We start from the raw sequence: 22291 nt of genomic DNA on the forward strand, positions 1-22291 counted from the left end.
TATATTTTACCTTCTTTTAAGTTACTAGGACATCTAACATTAGCATCTTTGAGTTAGTGACTCATTGCCAAGACTAGTGGCCCTTTACGTTGTATGACACAATACAATCTATGGAATTCGACCATGCCTCTTCTGATTTCCCTTTAAACAAAGAAATCTTGTTTTCCAGGTAGATAGTGGAACTTGAATGAATGTGGAACAGGGCTTGATAGAGGATGGCTGTTACATAGACACTCAAGTTTTCCTAATTGGGGATCTATAGCTACATGTATTCAATAACCCTAAAACTAAAACCAAGGTATACATTTCAAAAATGTGCAGTCAATCAATGGGTGAAATAGATGCCATCTGACTTCCAGGACCCCTGTAGTATTAGAATAAGAAACTACAGTTGGTTAAGTGTTTGCCTACCATGTCTTCCAATGTTATTCCAGTTCATGCACAAATACCTGGAACATCTTTTCCATGCATTATTCATGCAGTAGTGCTCCCAGGGGGATAACAGTGACACATAAGCAAACACATATTGGAAGAGAGAGTGAACCAAACTGGGTAAAAACATGACCTTCCTCCATAAGGTCAAATAGTTTTATTTTGATTAAACACTACAATACAGCATATATCCATTAAAAAAGAAAACTCTATAGTGTATATAAATTATTCCTTCCATTCATCAATTCTTTTCTTTTCCATTACAGCTTTGGTACAATATGAGTTCGATATATAGTATTTAAATACTTTGAACATCACAAACTCAACACAAAGTACAAAACTAATAATCCAAATTAGGGATATTGTAGTCTACACAGTGGTATTCAGTGGTAGGAGAAAATCTTACCTTGATGAATTCATGTCACTAGCTAAGCTATAAAGGCATACCTAGCAGACATGACAGAAATATGCACCATTAACCAGCTAATGTGTATATTAGTCTTTGTTTTTGTTTTTGTTTTTGTTTTTTACAGAATACCAGCAGCAATCATTTGAGTGTTGAGTGAATACTTAAGTCCTCAGCCAGTTTTCCCACCTTGCTCCTCTTTCCTCAAAGGCCATGAGTAATAGCTGAAGAAATGTACCACAGCCAGAGCCTCAGAACTTGACCTGCCACCCGGTGTTGCTTATACTCGCACAGTTTGTCCTGCAGCTAGCCGACATCACGGGGACAGTGCTGGAGGGACAGTGTGGGCCAATCAGCCTAAGGTTGTTCTGAGGGGTCGGCGGTGTGACATTACAGTACACAGGCATTCCAGTGGCTGGGAGTGACCCTTGACCTGCCTGGTTAGGTAGCATGATTGGCTGTTGGTATGACTGCTGGGGCAGTCCTTGAGAACCCTGGGTCATTGGCACCTGTAGGGAGACACAAAAGAGAACACTTCATGCAGAGGTACTGTGGTTTCATGAAAAATAGTCAACATTTGAGTTACACCTAATAGTTCACCAATCCCAGATCTACCTTTGATTAGCTGTTTCACATTGGGCAAATCTCGTAATCTCTCTGATTCCCTAGATCATTTGCATAATGATACCTACTTCCAAGTGCCACCGAGAGGATTGCGGGGATGAGGTACAATGCTTGGTACACACCTGACATGCAGTAAATGCTCAGAAGGTGTTCTGAGCTTCCTGCCTCTCTCTTGTCTCCCTGCATGGGCTACAGTCCGGATCTCCCACTCTGGATTTCCCCGTTTGGGAAGCCATGCTTCCATTTTGGTTCTATGCAAATGAAGTGGCCCGGAACCATCTATAGCAAGATGGACTTTTGTCCCAGGCACCTAACTCCCTTTCAACCTACAGCTTTAGAGAATATCTACCATGGGGCTGAAGCTAGAAATTGATGCAACGAGTAAGGACTGTCAGGGTAGGAGGGCTGAGGACAGGGTCTTTAGGGCCAGAAGTACCTGGTGCAGCTAAATGTAATGAATAAAGCATTTCACTAACCTTTCACTTCCACTTCCAGTGTATGTCAGGATATCGATCACAGAGGTGTGGAACACTTTTTAAATATCTAACATATGTTTAGTCCGGAAAATGCAGTTGTTAGGCCCCATAAATGCCCTTTTAATAAATCTGGGATGCCATTTTGAAATCTCTTATAACTTAAAAGTGTGGTAAAATGAAGTTTCTTGTTTTGGGGGTGGGGGGGGGTCGGGGGTGTACAAAAATGAATGGCACTTTGGCATGAGGGCTTTCTCCTAATAAGGAAAATTTCAATAGAATGCCTGAAGGTCTTCCTGAATAGACGTTTAAACTAAAGAATTTTCCTCCATAAATAGAAAGTTTATATGAAACCACACTTAGCGGGGAATGCAAAAGCCACAGCAGTTATAGAAGCATATGTTTACCACTTTTTTCTTGTGTATTATCATCTCAATTCTAAGGCAACTATCAATAGTGGCTCTGCCTAGCACCTACCACCCAGCCAACCACCCGACACGGGGATGGACCCACAGCCTCTGCTTGGGCAAGTAATACTTTATAAGCCACAATTTCCATGCCACTGATGTGTACCTGATAAGAAGACATGGTTGGGTAGGAGACCATTACACTTTGCACCGGAGTTCCTGTTGGGTTGCTCATCACGCTCTGACTTTGAGGCGGCTGCTGCATTCCCATGAGGCCTTGGAACCCCTGCTGACCAGACATAACTGGCTGGTAACCTGTGAAGAAAAGAAACACCGTTTAAACTGGTTGTACCAGGAGACACACAGGTGATATTTGGTGAGGCGAGAGCACTTGTTGACAAGGCAACCTTCAGACATCCCGATCTCCACATCAATGCTTTTTTTTTTTTTTTTGCTTCTCAGTATGGACAAGAGTCCAAAAAATTGACTCATAGTTCCGTTCCATCCTTATGCAGAATGGTTCTATAAGCATGTTGTCAAAATGGTAAATTCTTCATGACACAAACACAGGAACCTCGACTGACATCAGTTGACAGCTATACATTATAACTTTCATAGATGTCTTTTGCTTTTGTTTTGATGCTACTCGGAGAATTCACAGATTATCAAGTTTTCTTCTAATTAAACTGACTCATTTTCTTACTCTCCACCCTTTTGTACAACCTCATTTCACCCAGAGACCCCACAAATAGCCTATTAACTTTACATGCATTCTATTTTCCATGTCCTCGTGAACAAGATGATTCAGTACCTTAATTCAATGTCTGCTGCCTTAAACAGAAGGCAATGGTTAAGTGAAAAGTATGGCATGCTTTTATTCTGCTTCACCACTAGCTCCAAGGGAATGTTCTGGTAAAACACTCCAATAAGTGACCATGTACATATAACAGATGCTACAGAATGCAACATTTACATTTATGTATTATGTGTCCTTCTGGGTGGGCAATTTGGTTGGGTTTCTTTTCTTTCTTTTTTAGTGGACCAGAATTTATTTGTTCTAATTATTTTCATCTCCACCACAACAAGTGATTTTTCTTTAATTTAAAAAAACAATTTTACAGTCGATATTCAATATTATTTTATATTAGTTTCAAGTGTAGAACATAGTGGTTAGACATTTATATAATTTATGAAGTGATGCCCCCAATAAGCTTAGTAACCACCTGGCACCACACATAGTTACTACAGCTGTACTTTACATCCCTATGACTATTTTGTAACTACCAATTTGTACTTTTTAATCCCTTCACATTTCTCACCCAGCCCCCCAACCCATCTTCCATCTGGTAACTATCAGTTAGTTCTCTGTATCTATGAGTCTGTTTCTGTTTTGTTTGTTTATTTTGTTCTTTAGATTCCACATATAAGTGAAATCATATGGTATTTGTCTTTCTCTGTCTGACTTATTTCGCTTAGCATAATACCCTCTAGGTCCATCCATGTAGTCACAAATGGTAAGATTTCATTCTTTTTATGGCCGAGTAATAGTCCATTGTGTAATATATGTACCACCTCTTCTTTATCAAATCATCTATCGATGGGTACTTAGGTGGCTCCCATATTTGGCTATTGTAAATAATGCTGTAATGAACATAGGGGTGCATATATCTTTTTGAATTCGTGTTTTGGATTTCTTTGGATAAACACCTACAAGTGGAATTGCAGGGTCATAAGGTAGATCTATTTTTAATTTTTTGAGGAATTTTCATACTGTTTTTCCATAGTAGCTGCACCAATTTGCAATCCCACCAAACAGTGCACAAGAGAAGGTTTCCCCTATCTCCTCATTTTTGCCAACACTTGTTGTTTGTTGATTTATTCTGACAGATGTGAAGTGATATCTCATTGTGGTTTTACTTTGCATATCTCTGATGATTAGTGACTTTGAGCATCTTTTCCTATGTCTATTGGCCATCTGTATGTCTTCCTTGGAGAAATGTCTATTCTTAAAGGAAGGTTGTAAACTATTCTTATAAATGTTGGGAAGAAAGTGATGATTTAGGTGAAAATGATATGGTAGCAGAGAAATGAAACAAATTCACTTTATGCTGTAAAATAAGATTCTTTCAGAGGTTGTATTATTAACCTGAGAATGCAACTGCTATCTTAATACAATTCTCTGAGAGAAAATCTTTAAAATCCTAGATTTTTCTTAACACAAACACTAAGCTTTACAATCAGATTTTTACAAACTGAAACACAGTGTAAAAATAATTCCTAATGAATATGCACTGTTAATAAATAATCATACTTTGCGAGTTTTAACTTTATGTTGAAGAAGGTAAAGAAGGATAAAATTATATTACAGTTTTTTATGGAGGACAATATTTATATCTTTGGCCATACAAAAGAGTATCCTCACTCATCTTAGAAATATTGTGGACTATTTACTGAGTGGTATGAAATGTGAGAAACATTGCAAACACGACTTGCAAAGAGTCACTGAGTTAAGAGATCAGCTCGGTTCATCAAACGAGATGAAACAAGGTGTAGTCATTCTGGAACATCTGAGAGAGCAAGGTGGGGGAAACACCTTGTTGGGAGGCCTGACGTGCCCATGATCGGTAGGTCGGGTGAGTGTGTAATTTACAAGTCACCCTTTGAAGCATATCAAACAATACTGAAGGAGAGAAAAAGAGTGAGGAGGTGGTGTGACCCCTTCCCAAGGGGGATGCAGAGCCTGTGAGCGCGTGATTCATCTTCGCGGAGAGCACAGATGCAGTGGCTGTGGTGTCTCCCTCCCCAGGCCTCCTCTTCCTGATGATTTGTGAACTTTAATATTCGGTGCTGCATAGCAATGGGCTACCAGCTCTGTGCTGGGCTTCCCACAGTAAACACACTTAAGGCAAATAAAGATTTATGTGGAGAGCGAGTAATGCTCTACAATTTCAAAATGAAACTCAAGTGTAAAGGAAGCCCAATTTATATTCATGAACCCCATTCATTACTCAATTTGCTCTCCAGGCAAGACATTTACACCTGGAATGGTTTAATTGGAGGTACCCATTTCTGTAAATTATGTTGCAGGAGGTAAGTAGGTAGCAGAATGGTCCTTAGACAGGAAGCTGTTTGGAATATGAATCTGAGCTCTGGTCCAGGAATAGACAAATAGAAATGTGATAGCAGTGACCTAAGAATGAACTAACAGTGTCTGCCTGGGACACGACACACCAGAAGGCAGAGATGCCAGTGCTGGTGGCAACCTGCTTATCTTGTCTATTCAAATGAGAAATGTGTTCCGGTTTGTGAATTCTTAGCTGTGAAATGATCAGTTTTTCATATCTATTGAGGATTAGCAAGATAGAATACAGCTTAGAAAACCAAAACAGCAACAGTATCTGCCCTGTAGGCATGCTATGGAGATCATAAAGACATTAGCTATTTTTATTTCTTTCTCAGTCAAGATTCATTCAATTTTCAAGTCACACGCGCCATTTATTTTCTGAAGGTAAAAAGGTTAGGAGTGGACAAATGCCTCCCAGAAAATAAAAGAATGCACTCTGCTAAGATTGAGGACTTATAAGACTTAAAATGCCTGGATCTTACAAATTTGAAAATTTAATAGTGTTTCTACTAAAATACAACAGTTACTGAATAGTATTTGCAGTTTGAGGATAATTCATTAATATTCTGTCAAGGAAACATTTCTCGTGATGTAGCCCAATTATGAAAAATCAGAATGTAAACTGATTAAGGATTATAAATTGGCGTGACTGCGACTGACATCATTTTAACTCTTATTCACATACTTTGTTACAAAACCAACACTTTGGAAATGAATGAATGACATAATGGTAACCTGTACTCTAAGGTTTTTGTTTCCCTGCTGTTGGCTATGGAGGTTGAAGATGGGGAAGGGTGTAGTTAAGAGGCAAAATCTACATAGCAAATTAGTCTACCTCCTACCCCAACTACCGAAGCAGTGTAATTTTCATTTTGTATTTATTAAAGGAAATATTCTTAATATGGTAAAATGTCTTTTCAAATGATTAACGTTAATAATCTGCTAAATATAAAAATCACTTATCTTGGACAAATCAAAATACAAATATTTCTCCAAGTTCCTAAGGAATCAGCTAGCTGTTTGATTATGAATCCAAACTCTGCTCTTTGTACGTCATTTGGAGATGGAATTATAGTTAGCTCAGGTCTGGTGTGGCTGGTGAAGAATATGAAGAAGAAAAATGCTTATCCAGTACTAGTCTCTCTCTCGCTGCTGAAGTTTCATACTTCATGCATTGCACCGCTTTCTGGTATCTGCTGGGTTCTGTTTCTTGGTTTCCTCTCAATCAATTCCTCTACACTTTCATCTCCTTTGAAACATTTCCGTTATAAACTAGCTAACTAGCCTTATTTATTGATCACTTAACTCTAATTCAAACAGTGAATTAAGTACTTTTACCTTATTGCCACACAATCCTGGGAGGCAGGATTGTTACTAAACTCCTTTTACAAAAAAGACCAGTGTGACTTAGAGAGCTGTAGGAACTTGTCAAGGTCATACAGGAGGGAAAGCTAGAATTCAAGTTGTGGTTTCTTGACTTTGACACCCTTGCCAAACTTACTAAGTGGTAGCACTATTTGTTATACATTCTTCCAACTTTCATACACTAACATAATCCCTTAGTGTGGCAGATACTCAATAGCCATTTATTGCATTCATTGTTTTTTCAATAGTTAAAACAATTGAATAATGAAGACAAGAGTTATGATCCACACTTTGTTGAGCAAGATCTTGCTGGTATCCAAGAAAGAAAGAAAATCAAAGGCAAAGCATAACTGCCCTGTCAAAATCAACTCACAGCACTCAATAATTGTTTCAAAGTTCGTTACTCAGATAATGGGGCACCAGACAGACAGTTGGGTTGGAGTGCAGTGGGGGTTAGTCAAATAGACTCTAGTCTTTTCGTTTACTTCATTAGTTTCTAATCAGCTGATACTATAGTTTTCAATTACTACGACTGTTTCAAATAATGGCTCTTCTCAATCTTTGAAGACTGTAATTCCTCTGAATCGTTTTTTCAAACTGATGTTAAAATATAAGGTTAATTTATTTCCACATTAAATGTAAGATCGATTTGGTCATTTGATTGTTCCAGGCAACTGGCTGCCCCTAGGAAAGTCACTTGACATTTGGAAACAAAAATAGTGTTAATAGTTTTGAAAGATAAAAATAAGAGAGAAAAGATACACAGGGACTCTGCAGAACAAACTAGGATGGCGGATGGAGAAATGAAGACACCCCCAGGCCACTCAGGCTGTACTATTGGAGTTTATAGACTGCTATCATTATGCTTTCTAATTCTGCGAACCCTATGGATTTGTTCCCCAGGTTGACTTTGTTCCTAGAGCACTGGCTCTAACACAGGAGGTCCTTTCTAGCTTCATCTACCTATAGCACTTTGGTGGCCTTGGGTGGGGACAGCATGATTTGATGATATTTCCCTGGTTTCCTGAAAGCAGAACCACCACCTTATGCTTCAAAGAGGTGGATTTGGGGTAGTGGACGCCCCTTGCCTGCTACCCCACCCACATGTAAAATAGAAGACGGCCCCAACAGTTCTCTTTACATTGACGCCTACCAGAACCAGGGGTCATTGGACACTAAGGCAGGCATCTCACTTCACTAGCCTTTACAGAGCTTTCCTACTCTAATACAAGTCCCAGGTGATAAATCCCAGGTGTGACGATGTGGGCCAAGTGGGGTCAACTTTGCAAAGCAAAGTGTGAATCTTTTGAAGCATTTTGTCTCCTTGCTAATCTCCCAATTTACAGGACTTCAAACTCTAAGGAGGACTTTTAAAACGAGAAAGCAATGTAGCTGAGTTAGAAGCCATTCTTAATCTTCAAACATGTTCAAAGATTAAGATATAGGATACAAATACCTAACCGGCAAATCATAATCAGATACTGTTCTGTTCTTAGACATGAAATAAAACAGCATGAAATTGTCCTCAGAATTCTAAAAGGAGAATACAAGAAATTGCTGTTTTTCTTTTTCTTAACACTCGTTAGGACTTCTTTCATCTTTGTGCCCATGTCTGCCTTCATTTTATTTACGGTAGTCTCTGCATCTATCTTCTTTCTTTTCCCCACCATTTATTATTCGGAGTGGTTTTAATTCCTTAGGAACAGATGCATAATGACCTGCAAGGAGTCTGCTTGGGGATGGAGGTAATGCAGTGTGTGTCCCAGCGATGACCAATCCATCCCAATGCATGTGAGGAGAGCTGTGACAGGCCCTAAGTGGAACCATGCTTCCTGAAGCCGTAGTTTTCCTTCGTACTTGCTCTTTTGCTCATTAGCTTTCATACTGCACAGAGTGTAATTCTTAAAAGCCTCTTTACTGTCCCCTGAGAACATCCACGCATGGGTCATTTTCTAATGGCAATACACATCAGATGAACCATCCTATTACTGCAAGCTCGGGGGCCTCTTCACTGCAATTATACCGTCCTGATCCATGTTATCGCAACTACAAAGCTGGTTTTCTTTCTCTCTCTTTTTTATTTTTTTTAAATCAGGGCAAACATGAGAGACATTGTTAAATGACTTGAGGAATGGATCATGCACGGAATTTCAATGAATACCTCTGAGGGAAGCTGGCATTGAATTCCATTTTAAATGGAAGAGGCTGTCATATTATTGAAGCAATTCTCTGAACTTCCCTGGCCCATAGAGCTGTGCTGACAGCCAGAGAACTTCAACAACTCAGAGGGAGAAGAGCTGCAGGAAAGGCTCACAAATGTTTTCCTCTCTTAATGAGGCTGTGTGGCTTAGAAGAAAATGTGGCATTCTTGCACCTCTACCAGTGTTAATTATGGACATACTGTAAACCAGGCTGGGTGGCAGCGAACTGCTGCTGAGGCAACATAAGGAGCTTTTTCCCCAGACGAAGCTTAGGGCAAAGTCAGGACGGAGATGGCGCTGATAACATTCCCCCTGGTGGATTGCTTTTGATCTGCTGGATAGAACCGGATAATCATGATGTCAAAAGTCATGGGGTCAACACCATTGTGATCCAAAAGTGTCACTGTCACATAGCTACAGGGTGCAACCTGGCTTGGCTAACTATTTTGAAAATAAGTGCTACGGTCACAGATTCAATCTGCACAAATCTACCTATCACTACAACAGGAAAAACTACTTCATAGGCAACTAATAGTGAAACAACATGTCCTCTTTATACAATAAATCACTGCACATTATTTTTCCCAAGTAGTAAAAGATAACTATCTTCTTCAATTTCAGACTGGCAGCGTTCTTACCCAAACATTATTCCAGTGGTAGATTTAACAATAATACAGTTCTCGTGGTAAAGAGTGCATTGGAAGGCAATGGCAATAATCCGGGGCAGAGACTAAGACGTGAAGTAAGGCAGGGGTGGTAGGGATGGACCGAAGGGGCACATCACATCAGATAGATACGTAGCATGTGAACTGTCGGAAACTGGCATCTAGGATTTTTAGAGGTATCATATGTTTGATGGACAGGGGTTTGGATGAATTGACTGTACCATAATCATGAATACAGCTGTCTGCTGGTAAACTGGCTCTTTGATAAAGAAAATCTCTGATATATAGTGCTTATTTCCCTGGTGTAAATATTTCCACTGTAGCCAATTTCAAGCTACACATGGCCTAACAATCAGCTGGCAAAATTCCTAACTTTTGTTTTTTCCTTCCTTTCTTCCTTCCTTCCTTCCTCCCTCCCTCCTTCCCTCCCTCCCTACCTCCCTCCCTTCCTTCCTTAACATTGTTCTTGTAAACCTGAATGAGAGAGCTCTGGCATACCACTGACCAGAATTCAATGTCCAACAATCAAATTTTCAGTTCCTTAAATTTTGTTCTTTTTATTCTCTTTTTCTTCAAGCCTTATTTACTCTTTGCTTTTTGACATTTGGTGTAAAAATGACTATAAGATCCATGCCGAGAGCGTATGCAATTGGTGGAGATAGGCATAGAAATGTATAATACGCTGGCATGACAATAGGATAGGAACATATCTCAGACTCATGGATCACTGAGGAGGGAGATTTACGTCTGGTGTGAGTGGGGAAATGGGACGCGTGTGAGAGAGGTTTTCCAGGAGATTGTTTGAATGTAGTATTAGAAGAGGAGCAGGTGTTTGCTGATGGAGTGGCGTGAAGTGGGAATAATCAGGATAAAGGGGGTATAAACATAGGACCAGCATGTGAATAGCCCAGAGATCTGAAAAAATCTGTTTAGAGTCTTTAGAGGTGACAGTGGGTGAGAAATGGGGAAAGGCAGGACAGAAAGATAGAAAGGAGTCAGGCTCAAAACCTAGGGCCTTTTCCTTTCTTAATGAGGCTGTGTGGCTTCGAAGAAAATGGAATTGTATTGGAATTTGATGTTGAAAGACTTAGGGTACCCTGTAAGGTTTATAAGCAGAACAATACCATGATGCATAACCATTGCATAAAGTTTCCGCAGGAGTCAATCTGGGATTGCGTAAGTGGAGGTAGAGAGATTCCTAGGGCTTGGGGAGGGGACATAGCAATAATTCAGGGCAGAGACATGAACTAAGGCAAGGGTCGTAGGAATGGAGAGAAAGGGCACATAAGACAGATACTTAGGATGTGAACTGTCAGAAACTGGCATCTGTGAATGGCAGAGAGGGTGCAACAGAAAGAAAAAACCCAAGAATAAATGCCAAGTTCTGGATTGGTAAGAGAGTGGATGGCAGTGCCTTAGCCGTACATACAAGAGGGACACTGAATGGAGATGATCAGTGACCACAAGGGCAAAAGAATTCTGGGGCTCAGGCAAACAGCCTGAAGTCATCAGGACATCCCTGCTCATAGAGCCAATATACTTATGAGTGGGTACAGACGGACAAGACAATCCAGATGGAGCCCCGAAGCACAATATTACTCAAATACTGCCCTAAAAAAAAAAAAAAAAAAAAAAAGAAACCTGAATAGGAGAAATGAGAAGGAGAAACAATGAGTAGAGCTGCAGAACTGCCAAGGAAGAGAAGAAAGTAGTCCCTAGGTTCAAAAATATACTGGTGATCGCGACAAAAGCAAAGACAGTCATGGGTAAAGTTACCAGATAAGAAGGAAAAGGAAGGAAAGGGATTCCCTCGAGAGGCCTGGCAGTGAGACCGAATGTTGGGCAGAGAGCTAGAGGGAAACATAGGGTTGACTAGATTTTATTATTTTGGTTTTGTTGCTGTTTTAACATGGGATAAATGTGAAATAAAGGTTTTTATATTGTAGAAAGGAAAATAAAGAGGAAAAGATTAAAAATACGGAAGAGAGTAAAAAAAAAAAATCTATCAAAATGTCATGATTCATAGCATATGAAACATCAAGGGATGTATATGACCAAGAAGGTTGGGATCTGAGTGACAGAGAGTCAACATGTTTCTCTCTGGACCACCTGATAGCTTTCAGTGTCACCTCTACACTATTATATACCTCATTTGATCCAGCAGTCAAGTTTCCTGGATCTTTCCTCTCTGCCAACTGGTTTGAAGACAAGACAGCTCAGGGAGTTTATGAGGAAACATGAAAAAAAATGCCATAATTTTGGGAAGGCAACAGAAACTACCCAGGAGAACTTTTGACAAGAATCTGAAGGAAAGAAACTCTTATTTATTTTGTGAATATGATCAGTGTTCACATGGAATTTCAATAACTGAAGGAAGTCTTGATTAGAGATGAATGAGAAGCTCATGGCGCCACAAACTTTCTACTCAAAATTAATTGACAGGATCCAATGAGATGATGACATGCTCTACATTATATACTGAAGTAGACAATGACATGAAATTTCCATGAAGAAACTGAAACAAGCATCAATAAGCTGTTTCCTGCTATATTGCAGATACATATTCTTTGACTATACCGTGTTTCCCCGAAAATAACATCTAGCCGGACCATCAGCTCTAATGTGTCTTTTAGAGCAAAAATTAATATAAGACCCGGTATTATTTTACTATAATATAACACTGGGTCTTATTTTACTATAATATAAGACCCGGTCTTATTTTATTTTACTATAATACCGGGTCTTATATTAGTTTTTGCTCCAAAAGACGCATTAGAGCTGATGGTCTGGGTAGGTCTTATTTTTGGGGAAACACAGTATACATATATATATATATATATACATAATTATGTATATATATACATAAAATGCCAAGCAGTAATGCTTTCAGGATTTAGTTTCTTCTGATTTTTCCTTAAGGTCCAGATCTAGATAATCAGTCAGCTTTGAATTTAGAACGCCAAGAAAGTTAAAAGATCAACTTGTTTGCATTTCATTACAACCCAAGAGTAATTAATTGGTTTTAGATTATATAATGTATAATTCAAAAACAAACAAACAAAACAAGGAAAAAGAAAACAAAAAAACAAAACAAAAAACAGAAAAACTGACCTTGGTATAAATTTACATAGTCTACCTATAACCAATGTTTTCCAAAGAGAATTTGGGGATAAACACTTGCAAAGTTTTCATTATAGTTCGAGTTTGGGGAACATGACTTCTGATTCCCTTTTTTTTTTTTTTTTTTTTTTAATGTGCACTTCTCGTGTATTTTTTTTTTTTTTTAATTTTTTTTTGACATGTATTTAAATCTTCAATCCATGGGTTCTCTCTCTCCTTCCCTCTTTTTCTCCGTAATATATCCATTAAACAGTCTACATGATTTGTACTATAGAGTTTCTCACATTTTGGATTTTGCTAATTACATTTCCATTTTAACATTTCTCATGTCCCTTTTTTTTTTATAGGAAAGCCATTTATTTAATAATTTTTTTCAAGAATTTTTTTCAATTTAACATACTGTAATATTAGTTTCAGGTGTACAACACAGTCGGTTAGACATTTATGTAACTTACAAAGTGATTACCCCAATAAATCCAGTACCCATCTGACACCATACATTACAATACTATTGACTATATTCTCCATGCTATACTCTATATCCCCATGGCTATTTTTTTTTAATTTATTTTTAATTTATTGGGGTGACAATTGTTAGTAGAATTACATAGATTTAAGTTGTGCAATTCTGATTCCCTATTTTTCTGTCACTTCATCAATATTCCAACAGATGGCCCCAGAGTAAAGCCTCTGGGCACCAGATGATGTCACAACTCCAAACAACAATAGAGAGATACTTTCTGTTTATCTACATAATCAACTCATGATTATTCTTAGTAACAGCAATAAGAAATATCTTTAATCTCACCATGATGGAAACTATTATTTAAAAGCATGCTTTTTATCTGGATTGAGACAACAATCAGAAGTCTTCAGGCTTGTCCGCACAAATACAAAAATGTGCTTATCTTTTCAGCTGTCTGGAATTGGAGGCTATGGTCAACACTTAAATCCCATTACACAATAATTAAAGTGAAAATAAAACTGAAGGACAAATGGTCTGTCCTGAAGGCTCTTTCCATCATCTCTCTAGGGCAGGCTGTCTCCACTGTTGACAGAGCAGTTTTATTTTATTTTATTTTTAATGGTCTGCTCCAGGGTAGGAAGAGAAATGATTCAGATCATTCACTTGTTAACTTTTCCTTTCAACCTAAGGCATTTAAGGATAATATTTATATTTCATCACGGTTAAATGCTTTATAAGCACCCAAATGGAGCACCAACATTTTAAGATAGTCACAACCTTTCTAGCCTGACGTTCTTTTCAAGGCCTCATAGAAGCAGCCCTGCAAAGCAGAACCAGCTCTCTCGACCTTTAGGCAAAGGGAGCCCTCTGGGTGAAATGCACTGCTGCTGTCTTCAGTGTAATGAGCCAAGGCAAACACACATTGGGTCTAAGAGAATTTGGAAGAGGCCTCAAGTTCAATTGTTGGCTGGACACAGGGCTACTCTTAGCAGTACTGGTGAGAGAATGCTAATCCAGGCACATCCTTACCCAGCAAGGTTTGCATGCTGCCATCTCAGAGCTCTGCATTCTGTTTGCTCTCAGTCCTGCCTCATTATCTTGTCTCCACCTCTGACTGACTGCTTCCCCACCCCTCTCTGGAGCTCTACTCCCAGGATCAAAGGTTCTCAGTGTTGGCCTATCCCAGAACAAATTGAAGGGCCAGTTAAAACGCAAATTGCTGGGCTCCAACCCCAGGTTCTGATTCAGTAGGTTGGGGCTGGGGCCTGAGAATTTGCCCTTCTGACGAGTTCCCAGGTGATGCTGATGCCATTGGTCTGGGGACCCCATTTTGAGAAGCACTGCGGGGCCTTGGCTCTCAATAAATCCTCTACCTTGAATTCCTCTTATTTAATCCACCCATTTTTCCCTCTCTTAGAGAGGGTGATGGGAATCTGGCAAACACACACTGTAGGAAGCCACCGCTCCTCTCTGACTTCATTTTCCTTACCTGCAAAATGGGGACAGTCCTTTTCTCAAGGAGTGTAAGGGTGAACTAAGATCCACCTTACAAGACACATTCTAGTGATTGAGCAATGATCAATATGTGCAACTGCCCTTCCCTTGTTCTTTGCACTTTCCACCTTCTAGGAAATCGAATTACATTTTATTCCTTACTTAGGTCCTGCTTCTCACCCAGGTAGATTATAGTCCTTCGGAAAAGGAATCATGTCTCTGCTGAGTCTTGCATTCTACATTCAGCACCACAAGCAGACCTATTGATGATGTTGGTAAAGAAACTGCCCCTATTACACTCACCCTACAAAAATCCTGCAAAGTCACATAATAGAAAATAAACCAACAAACAAAAACCTGGAGGAACAGAATGAAGAAACAATGTACTCAGAACAGAGAGCCCAAAGCCATGCCCAGACATGCGGGGTGGCAGAAGGGAAACAATTTGTCCCGATCGCAGCAAAATACAGAAAAAGTTGACCAGATGTCAACTGTTTTCTCTTACCCTCTTTGCCTCTAGAAACAAAAATAAGTTCCTTCTAACAGCAGATCAAGAGGGCCCGGCCCACTTTTCTATTTCCACCTGTTGCTGTTGAGATGGGGGCAAGGATAGATCCAAAAAGGAGAAAGAGGAAGAAATATGGGGAAGTTGCTGAACAAGGGAGTGGAGAGGGAAGGGAAAAAAATGCATCTGAAACAGATTATGTTTGGTATTGTCAAACCTATCTGTTAGCAGTTGGTAAGGCATCAAGGAAACCAAGCCAGATTTTTGTAGCCTCATGTTTTTTTTTAGGACATCACTGAGTTTGCTAACCAATGGTTATACTTTCGTGTGACTATGCCTCAACTTTCATTTGGCCTAAAATAATAATAATAATAATAATAAGTATCAAGAGATCTGGACCATACCTACTTTCCCTGATACAGCATACAGCATACACCCGATATTCCTTGCTTTTCGACATCTCTTCTTTTTCCCCATTAAGCCTGCAGTCATTCGACCTGACTGGGTCATTCGACCTGACTGCACAACGGTTCTGGAGATCTCTTGGTCCAAGAGGTTCTGGGTGTTGAAGCTGAGGTTTAGAGGGCTAACTGTATCCCAATGTTCAGATATAGATATTAGCAGTTATTTACCAAAAGGCAACATTCTGAGGAAGTCATATAGTGGGTCAGTACAGACCACATTTGCACTAACTCAATCCAGGAAGAGCAAGCATTCTCCGTTCTTCATCCATACTAACATTATTGTGTGTGCCTTACTGTACTTACTGAGCTAACCACTTTAGACATGGATATAATTATTCTCATTTTACAGAGGATGAAAATAAAGCACAGGAATTGAATAGCTTGTTTAGAACCATACATCCCAGAAGTGCCAAAATTAAGATGCTGGTGTTCTGTGTATTTCTCTCACCATTTGGTTCTGGCAGGCCACAGAATTCCACTCAAATGATTCATCTGAAGAGCCATCAATAAAGAGAGCATTGCCAAATGAGTAGGCAGGTTAAGGGACCAACAAGCAAAGTAGATACCCACAGCCTAATAATGGTGGGGAATGGTTTGCTCCCCTTAGCCTGAAAGTCTTAGGGAAGGAGCCAGTGTTACCAGAAGCCAGTAAGAGAAGAGCTAAAGGGGCCATGTGGAGAACCAACTGAATCCCGAGGCAGGGGGGATGTCTGAAGAGACACCATCGGTCCAGCTTTCTGCCCTCTGATCTCTTGTGGTTGATGCATTCCATTAGTAAAAGACACTTGGAAGCCACAGGCAAAGGAAACTGAGAGATGCAGTGGGTGGGGGTCAGAAGAGAAGGATAGGGAATGGCTATGTGATGGGAGAAGAGGCAAACAGAATAACTAGCACGTCCCTTCCCTTCAACGATTCCAAGAATACTTTCCTCCAAGCTACTGAGCCAACCTGCGCAAATGCAGATTTTAAAGATAGTTGGATAATAATTTTAGCAGAGTGCTACCTTTGGTTTTATAGATTTTTTTCCCCCTCAGAGACGATCCATTTTTAAACACCTGATAATATGTCAGACTATGCACTTAGCATGACTGCTTCAGCAATTAAGTAAATGTTAACTCTCAAAGTTTTATGTCATTAGATATTAGGGCAGAATATCTGACTCTTTGCCCTAATGCTTGCCTTTCCATTTTGAGGAAATGGCAACATTTGTAGGGAATTGATAATAACTTAGGAGGTACTATAAAGTAATGTTACTGTTTAAATATCCTGTAGGGCAAAGATGAAAAAAGTGAAATTACGATTCAACTCAAGCAGTACTACTCATTTTGTTGAATTTGACATTTTCCTTCTCTGGCTGCAGATCCAGATGGCTGAGATCAAACCGATAAGAATGGGCAAAGAATATTTCAGGGGAAATGAAATAGGGAAAAGAGGAATCTAGTTTATTTCTATAACGACCCTAACTGATCTTGCATTCCCCAAGCCTATTTGGTTTAGAAAATGCTCTGTCATAAATTAGTCTCCAGTTTAGTATATTTAGCCATAACTTTTCAAATTTTTAAAGCAACAATCATCAATATGAACTACTATATAATAATATTTAAATGAGACTTTAAATAAGCATTCTGGGGTTAAATCTAAATTTCTGCCTCCTAATGGAAAAATCACAGGCTCTATAATCAGACAGACAAGAAAGAGGTTGAAATGCCATCTTCCACCCACTGGCTCTGTGACTGGGGGAAGTTATCTAAAATCTTTGAGCATTGTTTTGCTCGCCTGTTAACTGGGGGCTAAAAATTCCCAATTCTCAGGGCTTTTCTGAAGGTCAAGTAGATATCGGGTCATGTGACTCGTCCGTCTTTCAGCACAAGCCATTTTCTTCCTACATGAGAGTTCACATTTGTTTCCACCACATGGTGCTACATAAATGACAGTATTTTCATCTCTGCAGAATTGTACCTTAAATGAAAAACAAAGTGGGTGTTGACAACAGTACCAGGATGGACTCTACCTACCCTGTTGCCCAACCTCCCTTACCCACCCCCCCCAAAAAAAAAAACAAAAGAAAAAGTTCTTTGAACTGCTCCTTCTAGCTGACGATATTCAGGCTTCAGTTCCTCACATTTTCTCCAAGCCAAGCACAATCCACATGGATGTGACCACGGATGATGCAATGACTATGCTGTTCTGTCCTTGGATTATGTGGGAAGTGCGATTTCTAGAAGCAAAAAGCAGCAGAAGCAGCTCTGAACGAAGGTAAGCAGAGCACCAGCATAGCAGGGAGTGCCAAAGGCAAGCTGGTCAGAAGGGCGAGCAACTGTTTGGATGCAGGCAAGAATCATTTGGAAGGTATGTGGGCCCAGACTCCAAGCCCTGGTGGAATGCCCATTTCTAGGCTGTAGCTTTAGGCCAGCCGGGGGTGCTGTATTCTTTAGTTAGAGGCTCTCCTCCATGTTGAATGCCAAGGACTAAGGGAAACGTGCAGCTCCTTTTGTTCCGATACAAGAAACAAACCCACTTCCCCCTCTGTCTCTAGTGGCCTAATCACAGCTATGCTTACATCTCCCATAGGCTACATTTGCTTGCCATGATCAGAGTACTCAGGAAAAGCAGAGCTGCCCTTCATCTAAAGCCATCTCAGAGCAAAAGGGTGCTGAGTGCACCCTAAGTTCAAGCAGGCACCTTTCAGCCTTTTTTGGTGACTTATTAAATGGAGGCCCCTGTCATGGCATCAAAGAGAAGATGCAAAGCAGGGCCTCCTCCTTTGCTTCCCCAGGCTGGCTGCTCTCTCCAGGGCCCACCTCCAATTTTGTTAGACTATTAGAATGCTCCCAGCACCTTGAACCCCCCTGAGAGCCTTACAGAGCACAAAGCATCTTCCACTTGACGAGTATTTCTAACCTGACCATTTTGCACTATTTTTGTGCTAGATGATACAGCAATTGATTTTCAAGAAAAAGTATAATATTTTCAATGAACATATTATTGATTATATTATAGTATTCTTTCAAATGAAATATTTAACAATATTCATGATATATATGGACACATTTTACTTTTCCCCCTTTAACAAATTACACGTAATATTTCATTTGCTTTCTATTTAACCATGGGAGAAAATAAAAATCATGGTTTGAAATGTTGGGCTTGGGGACCAAGTGAATAATAAAATGGACATTTAAATTAAGGACTTGTTGAAGTACCAAAATAGATTTTTAAAAAGTGCCTTTTCACTTGATGTTTGGAAATGTTCCACTTTCTGCATTAAAAATTAACCGGCTGGTTTTGATGATTTTGTGTTTTGTTTCCAACTGATGAGATAAGACAAAAGGATTCACACTGCTCACTGCAAGCACGTATCCACAAACACACACACTGTAGATAACATATAGCCTTTACCCTCCTAAACAAGAAGGCAAACTGCATACAAATGTCACCCTTTTCCTCTTAAACTTTGGAAATGTATTGACTTTTTAATCACTAGTTTCTATATAATATACATTATCCAAAGGGGCATAAAATGGAGATTAAAACCTCCCTCCCTCTTGGGTTTTTTTTTTTTTTTTAAATGACAGAGGCAAATATTGCAGTTATATATAGGGTGTGTCTGTGTGATCGTATGTGTCTGTTAATGCCTGTTTATCTAGTGTAATTATTAATATTCTTCCTTTTTGCTCTCATACGTGTGTGGGTTCAGATAATTGGACAATTATTATAGACGCATTATATACACACATGCATACACAGACATGCATACATTCACACACATATATATGTGTAATTTAAATGTACATGTGCTTGCATGCATGTGCATATGTACATTGATACATAAACATACCTTTCTTAAAGGAAACTAGTGAAGATTTTATTAACTGGATTTAGAAAACTGTTACTGTCTTTTGTGCTCCTCATAAATTGCATTGTGACATTTGTTCTTTCTGTTTCTGTTTTTAACCAATGGTCCATTATGCATATGTGTTAAACAATGTATGGCTAGAATTGAAATTATTTAAATCAGTTTGGCAGATAATTGGGTTCAAAACAGTGCCAAGAGAAAGAAATGAATAACTGAGTTAAGGTATGCTTTCTCTTCTAATCTCTACTAACAGCCTCCCACCCAGAGAGCATCTTCAGAATTTTTTTGGGGGGGCGGGGGATGAGACGGGGGTGGAAGTGGGGTGAAGGGGGTGGGATTGAGTGGTTATAATAATTGAAAGTATTAATCTTGTTTAAATTGACATATTTACTGTTTGTCACTGGAGGAACTTCCAGAAACACTTAAGTCTATGATTTGGGAAATGCTGCTTTATTTCCTCAGTAACCTTTGAAATGGGGAGAATAGGACAATGAAACAATAGACGCCACTGGGAAGTTTATTGATCAATGGCACTGACAGTTAACAGTTATAGAGGAATATGGATCACATTGAAAATTTGATGAAAGTCTTGGACTCTTTTACTAATCAATTGTGCCCAGGTACATATAAAAAACATTTTGCATAACATTTTCCTGGTTTCAGGAACTCCAGAAATGCAGTCACAAAATTCAGAATTTAAAACTCCCGATTGAGCAGGAAAGGTGAGTAATTCTCATTTTGTATCATTCAAATATAAGACAATTCAAATGGAGTCCATTTCTCAATATACTCCTCCAGCAAGATTCTAAGTATTAAAAAGTAATGGAAGAGAGGGAGGGAGGGCTTGAGGAATTCTCAAAGAATAAATTTGCATCGATGAAGAGCAATTTAATGTCACTTAAACAAGTTCTGGCATCTGTGATTGATCCAACAGAGACTACCAACAGAAGCAAGATTTTACTTTGAAAGGTCCTTGTGAATTTCATATTGAAGGGAAATTGTCCTGATACAGACATCCCAAAATATAAAGGACACCGTTTAAAATGTTTCTCACTTAGCAATATTTTCAGCTATGCTTTTTAAATTGCTTGTCATATGGGAAATCCTTTTTATTCTGTTATTAAATTGGTAAGCACATTTTGGGAGGGGGGATGTTCTCCATCTTACCTCAGTTACAATCACAAAAAACACTAACTGAGCTGTTAGGCTTTTGTACCTCACCATCAGTATAACTGTCTTGAACAGCCAAAGCAGGACAGACACTGTCTTACGAAAATGCTTGATTGAAAGGGAGTCAGCAGAACCTCCCAAAAGAAACATCAGCTTAGCTGACATTGTGCCTTCATAATGCTGCCAGGGAACACAAAGCTACAAAAGCCCATATTAAATAGATGTAGCCAAACGATGCAGCCCTAGCACAATAATTAGTTTCATTATTAACTTACTAAAAACACATAGAGCTGTTTCTTTGGAGAATAAAATTTTAATTACGGACCGTTAGTTATTTCAGCAGGTGAGGGCCCTTGGAAAGCTTATATGATGAAATTTCACGACCAGTAATTCCTAAGCGGCCTGGCATTATTAACAAGATCGTGATGAAGGACATAGCTGAGCAATTTAAAAATAGACAATTACAACTGCTTTACCTAGGTGTGAAAGAGTTGCTATTTGATGTCTAATACCCATGACTATATATCTAATGAAGTCTCAGTGGATGCAAATTTCTCATCCTAAAAACCAGTAAAAACATTTATCTGGGAGGAAGCAAAGATCATTACTGTTTTATCTTGTAAGCACAAATTGTCAAGTCATGAGAGGCAGTGTATTATAGTGAAGACGCAGCCTTGGGAGACAGACTGTGTGTGGATCCTGGAGCAGTTACCACCCTCCTTGGCAAACCTCTATTTTCATCATCTGTAAAATGGGGAAGGTGACACAATCAACGACTACTGTCTCATAAGATTGGGGGAGGATGAAGTGGTATAACACATGTAAGCCCACTGCTTGGCGTAGGGAAGACGCTCAAGTTGCTTTTATTTATAACTTCAAAAAAAATGAATGAAGTTAGAAATTCACTTCCTGCTAAGAGTACAACCACCCCAGGATTTTCTCAAGAGGCAACATACTCTAACAATAAACTTTATCCTCAAGGTGATATATTTTTTATTCATTTCTTAAGACATAGTTTTGAGTCCTATGAATAACAAGAAACTCAATGCTTAGGCTGAAGACATGGCTAAGAAAGCCGTTTCTTAAAGTACAAAATTCCTTTTATCTCACGTCAATAAAAAGCAAAATATCTATGAGGAACAGTCTGCTGTAGGCAAAAAATAATTGCAATCTAATCATGTCAGGCTCCGTTTCAAAAGAGCAATTCTGGAAGAGCAGCTGACCCAGGCTCTGGCTGGCCCTGCCCTGGGAAGCTGAAATCAAGGGGCAAAGCCTGGGCAGCTGTTCTCAGGCATCCAAAGCCCTTTTCATTTTTCTGCAACTAAGAAATCTGTGATCAGCACACAGATGATTGCCCAAAATAAAGTGGAATCAAAAGAGAGGCGGATTATATCTTGTAGAGGTGAGTTCACAACACTGGGCATAAAACTGGTTGGTTTTGAAGAAGTTCTAATGGAGAGGTGATCAAGAATCTGAGACTGTAGGGACGACGCAGGAGGACGCCGTCTCACCTCTGAAT

At 39.3% G+C, this 22291-nt stretch overlaps 1 protein-coding gene across 1 annotated transcript in view; it reads right to left on the reverse strand.

The window, feature by feature from the left end:
- Positions 1 to 556: 556 nt before the first annotated feature.
- The window catches only part of ARPP21 (cAMP regulated phosphoprotein 21), a 160255-nt gene continuing 138520 nt past the window's right edge, over positions 557 to 22291 (reverse strand). Inside the window, exons 19-20 of the mRNA XM_033132278.1 lie at positions 2509 to 2657; positions 557 to 1347 (exon numbers count right to left, since the gene is read on the reverse strand). Coding sequence (XP_032988169.1) covers positions 1090 to 1347; positions 2509 to 2657 — 407 coding nt within the window. The 3' untranslated portion in view covers positions 557 to 1089. The remainder of the gene's footprint in view (positions 1348 to 2508; positions 2658 to 22291) is intronic.

Source organism: Rhinolophus ferrumequinum, chromosome 17 (assembly GCF_004115265.2).
Source record: "Rhinolophus ferrumequinum isolate MPI-CBG mRhiFer1 chromosome 17, mRhiFer1_v1.p, whole genome shotgun sequence".
NCBI classification, from domain to species: Eukaryota; Metazoa; Chordata; class Mammalia; order Chiroptera; family Rhinolophidae; genus Rhinolophus; species Rhinolophus ferrumequinum.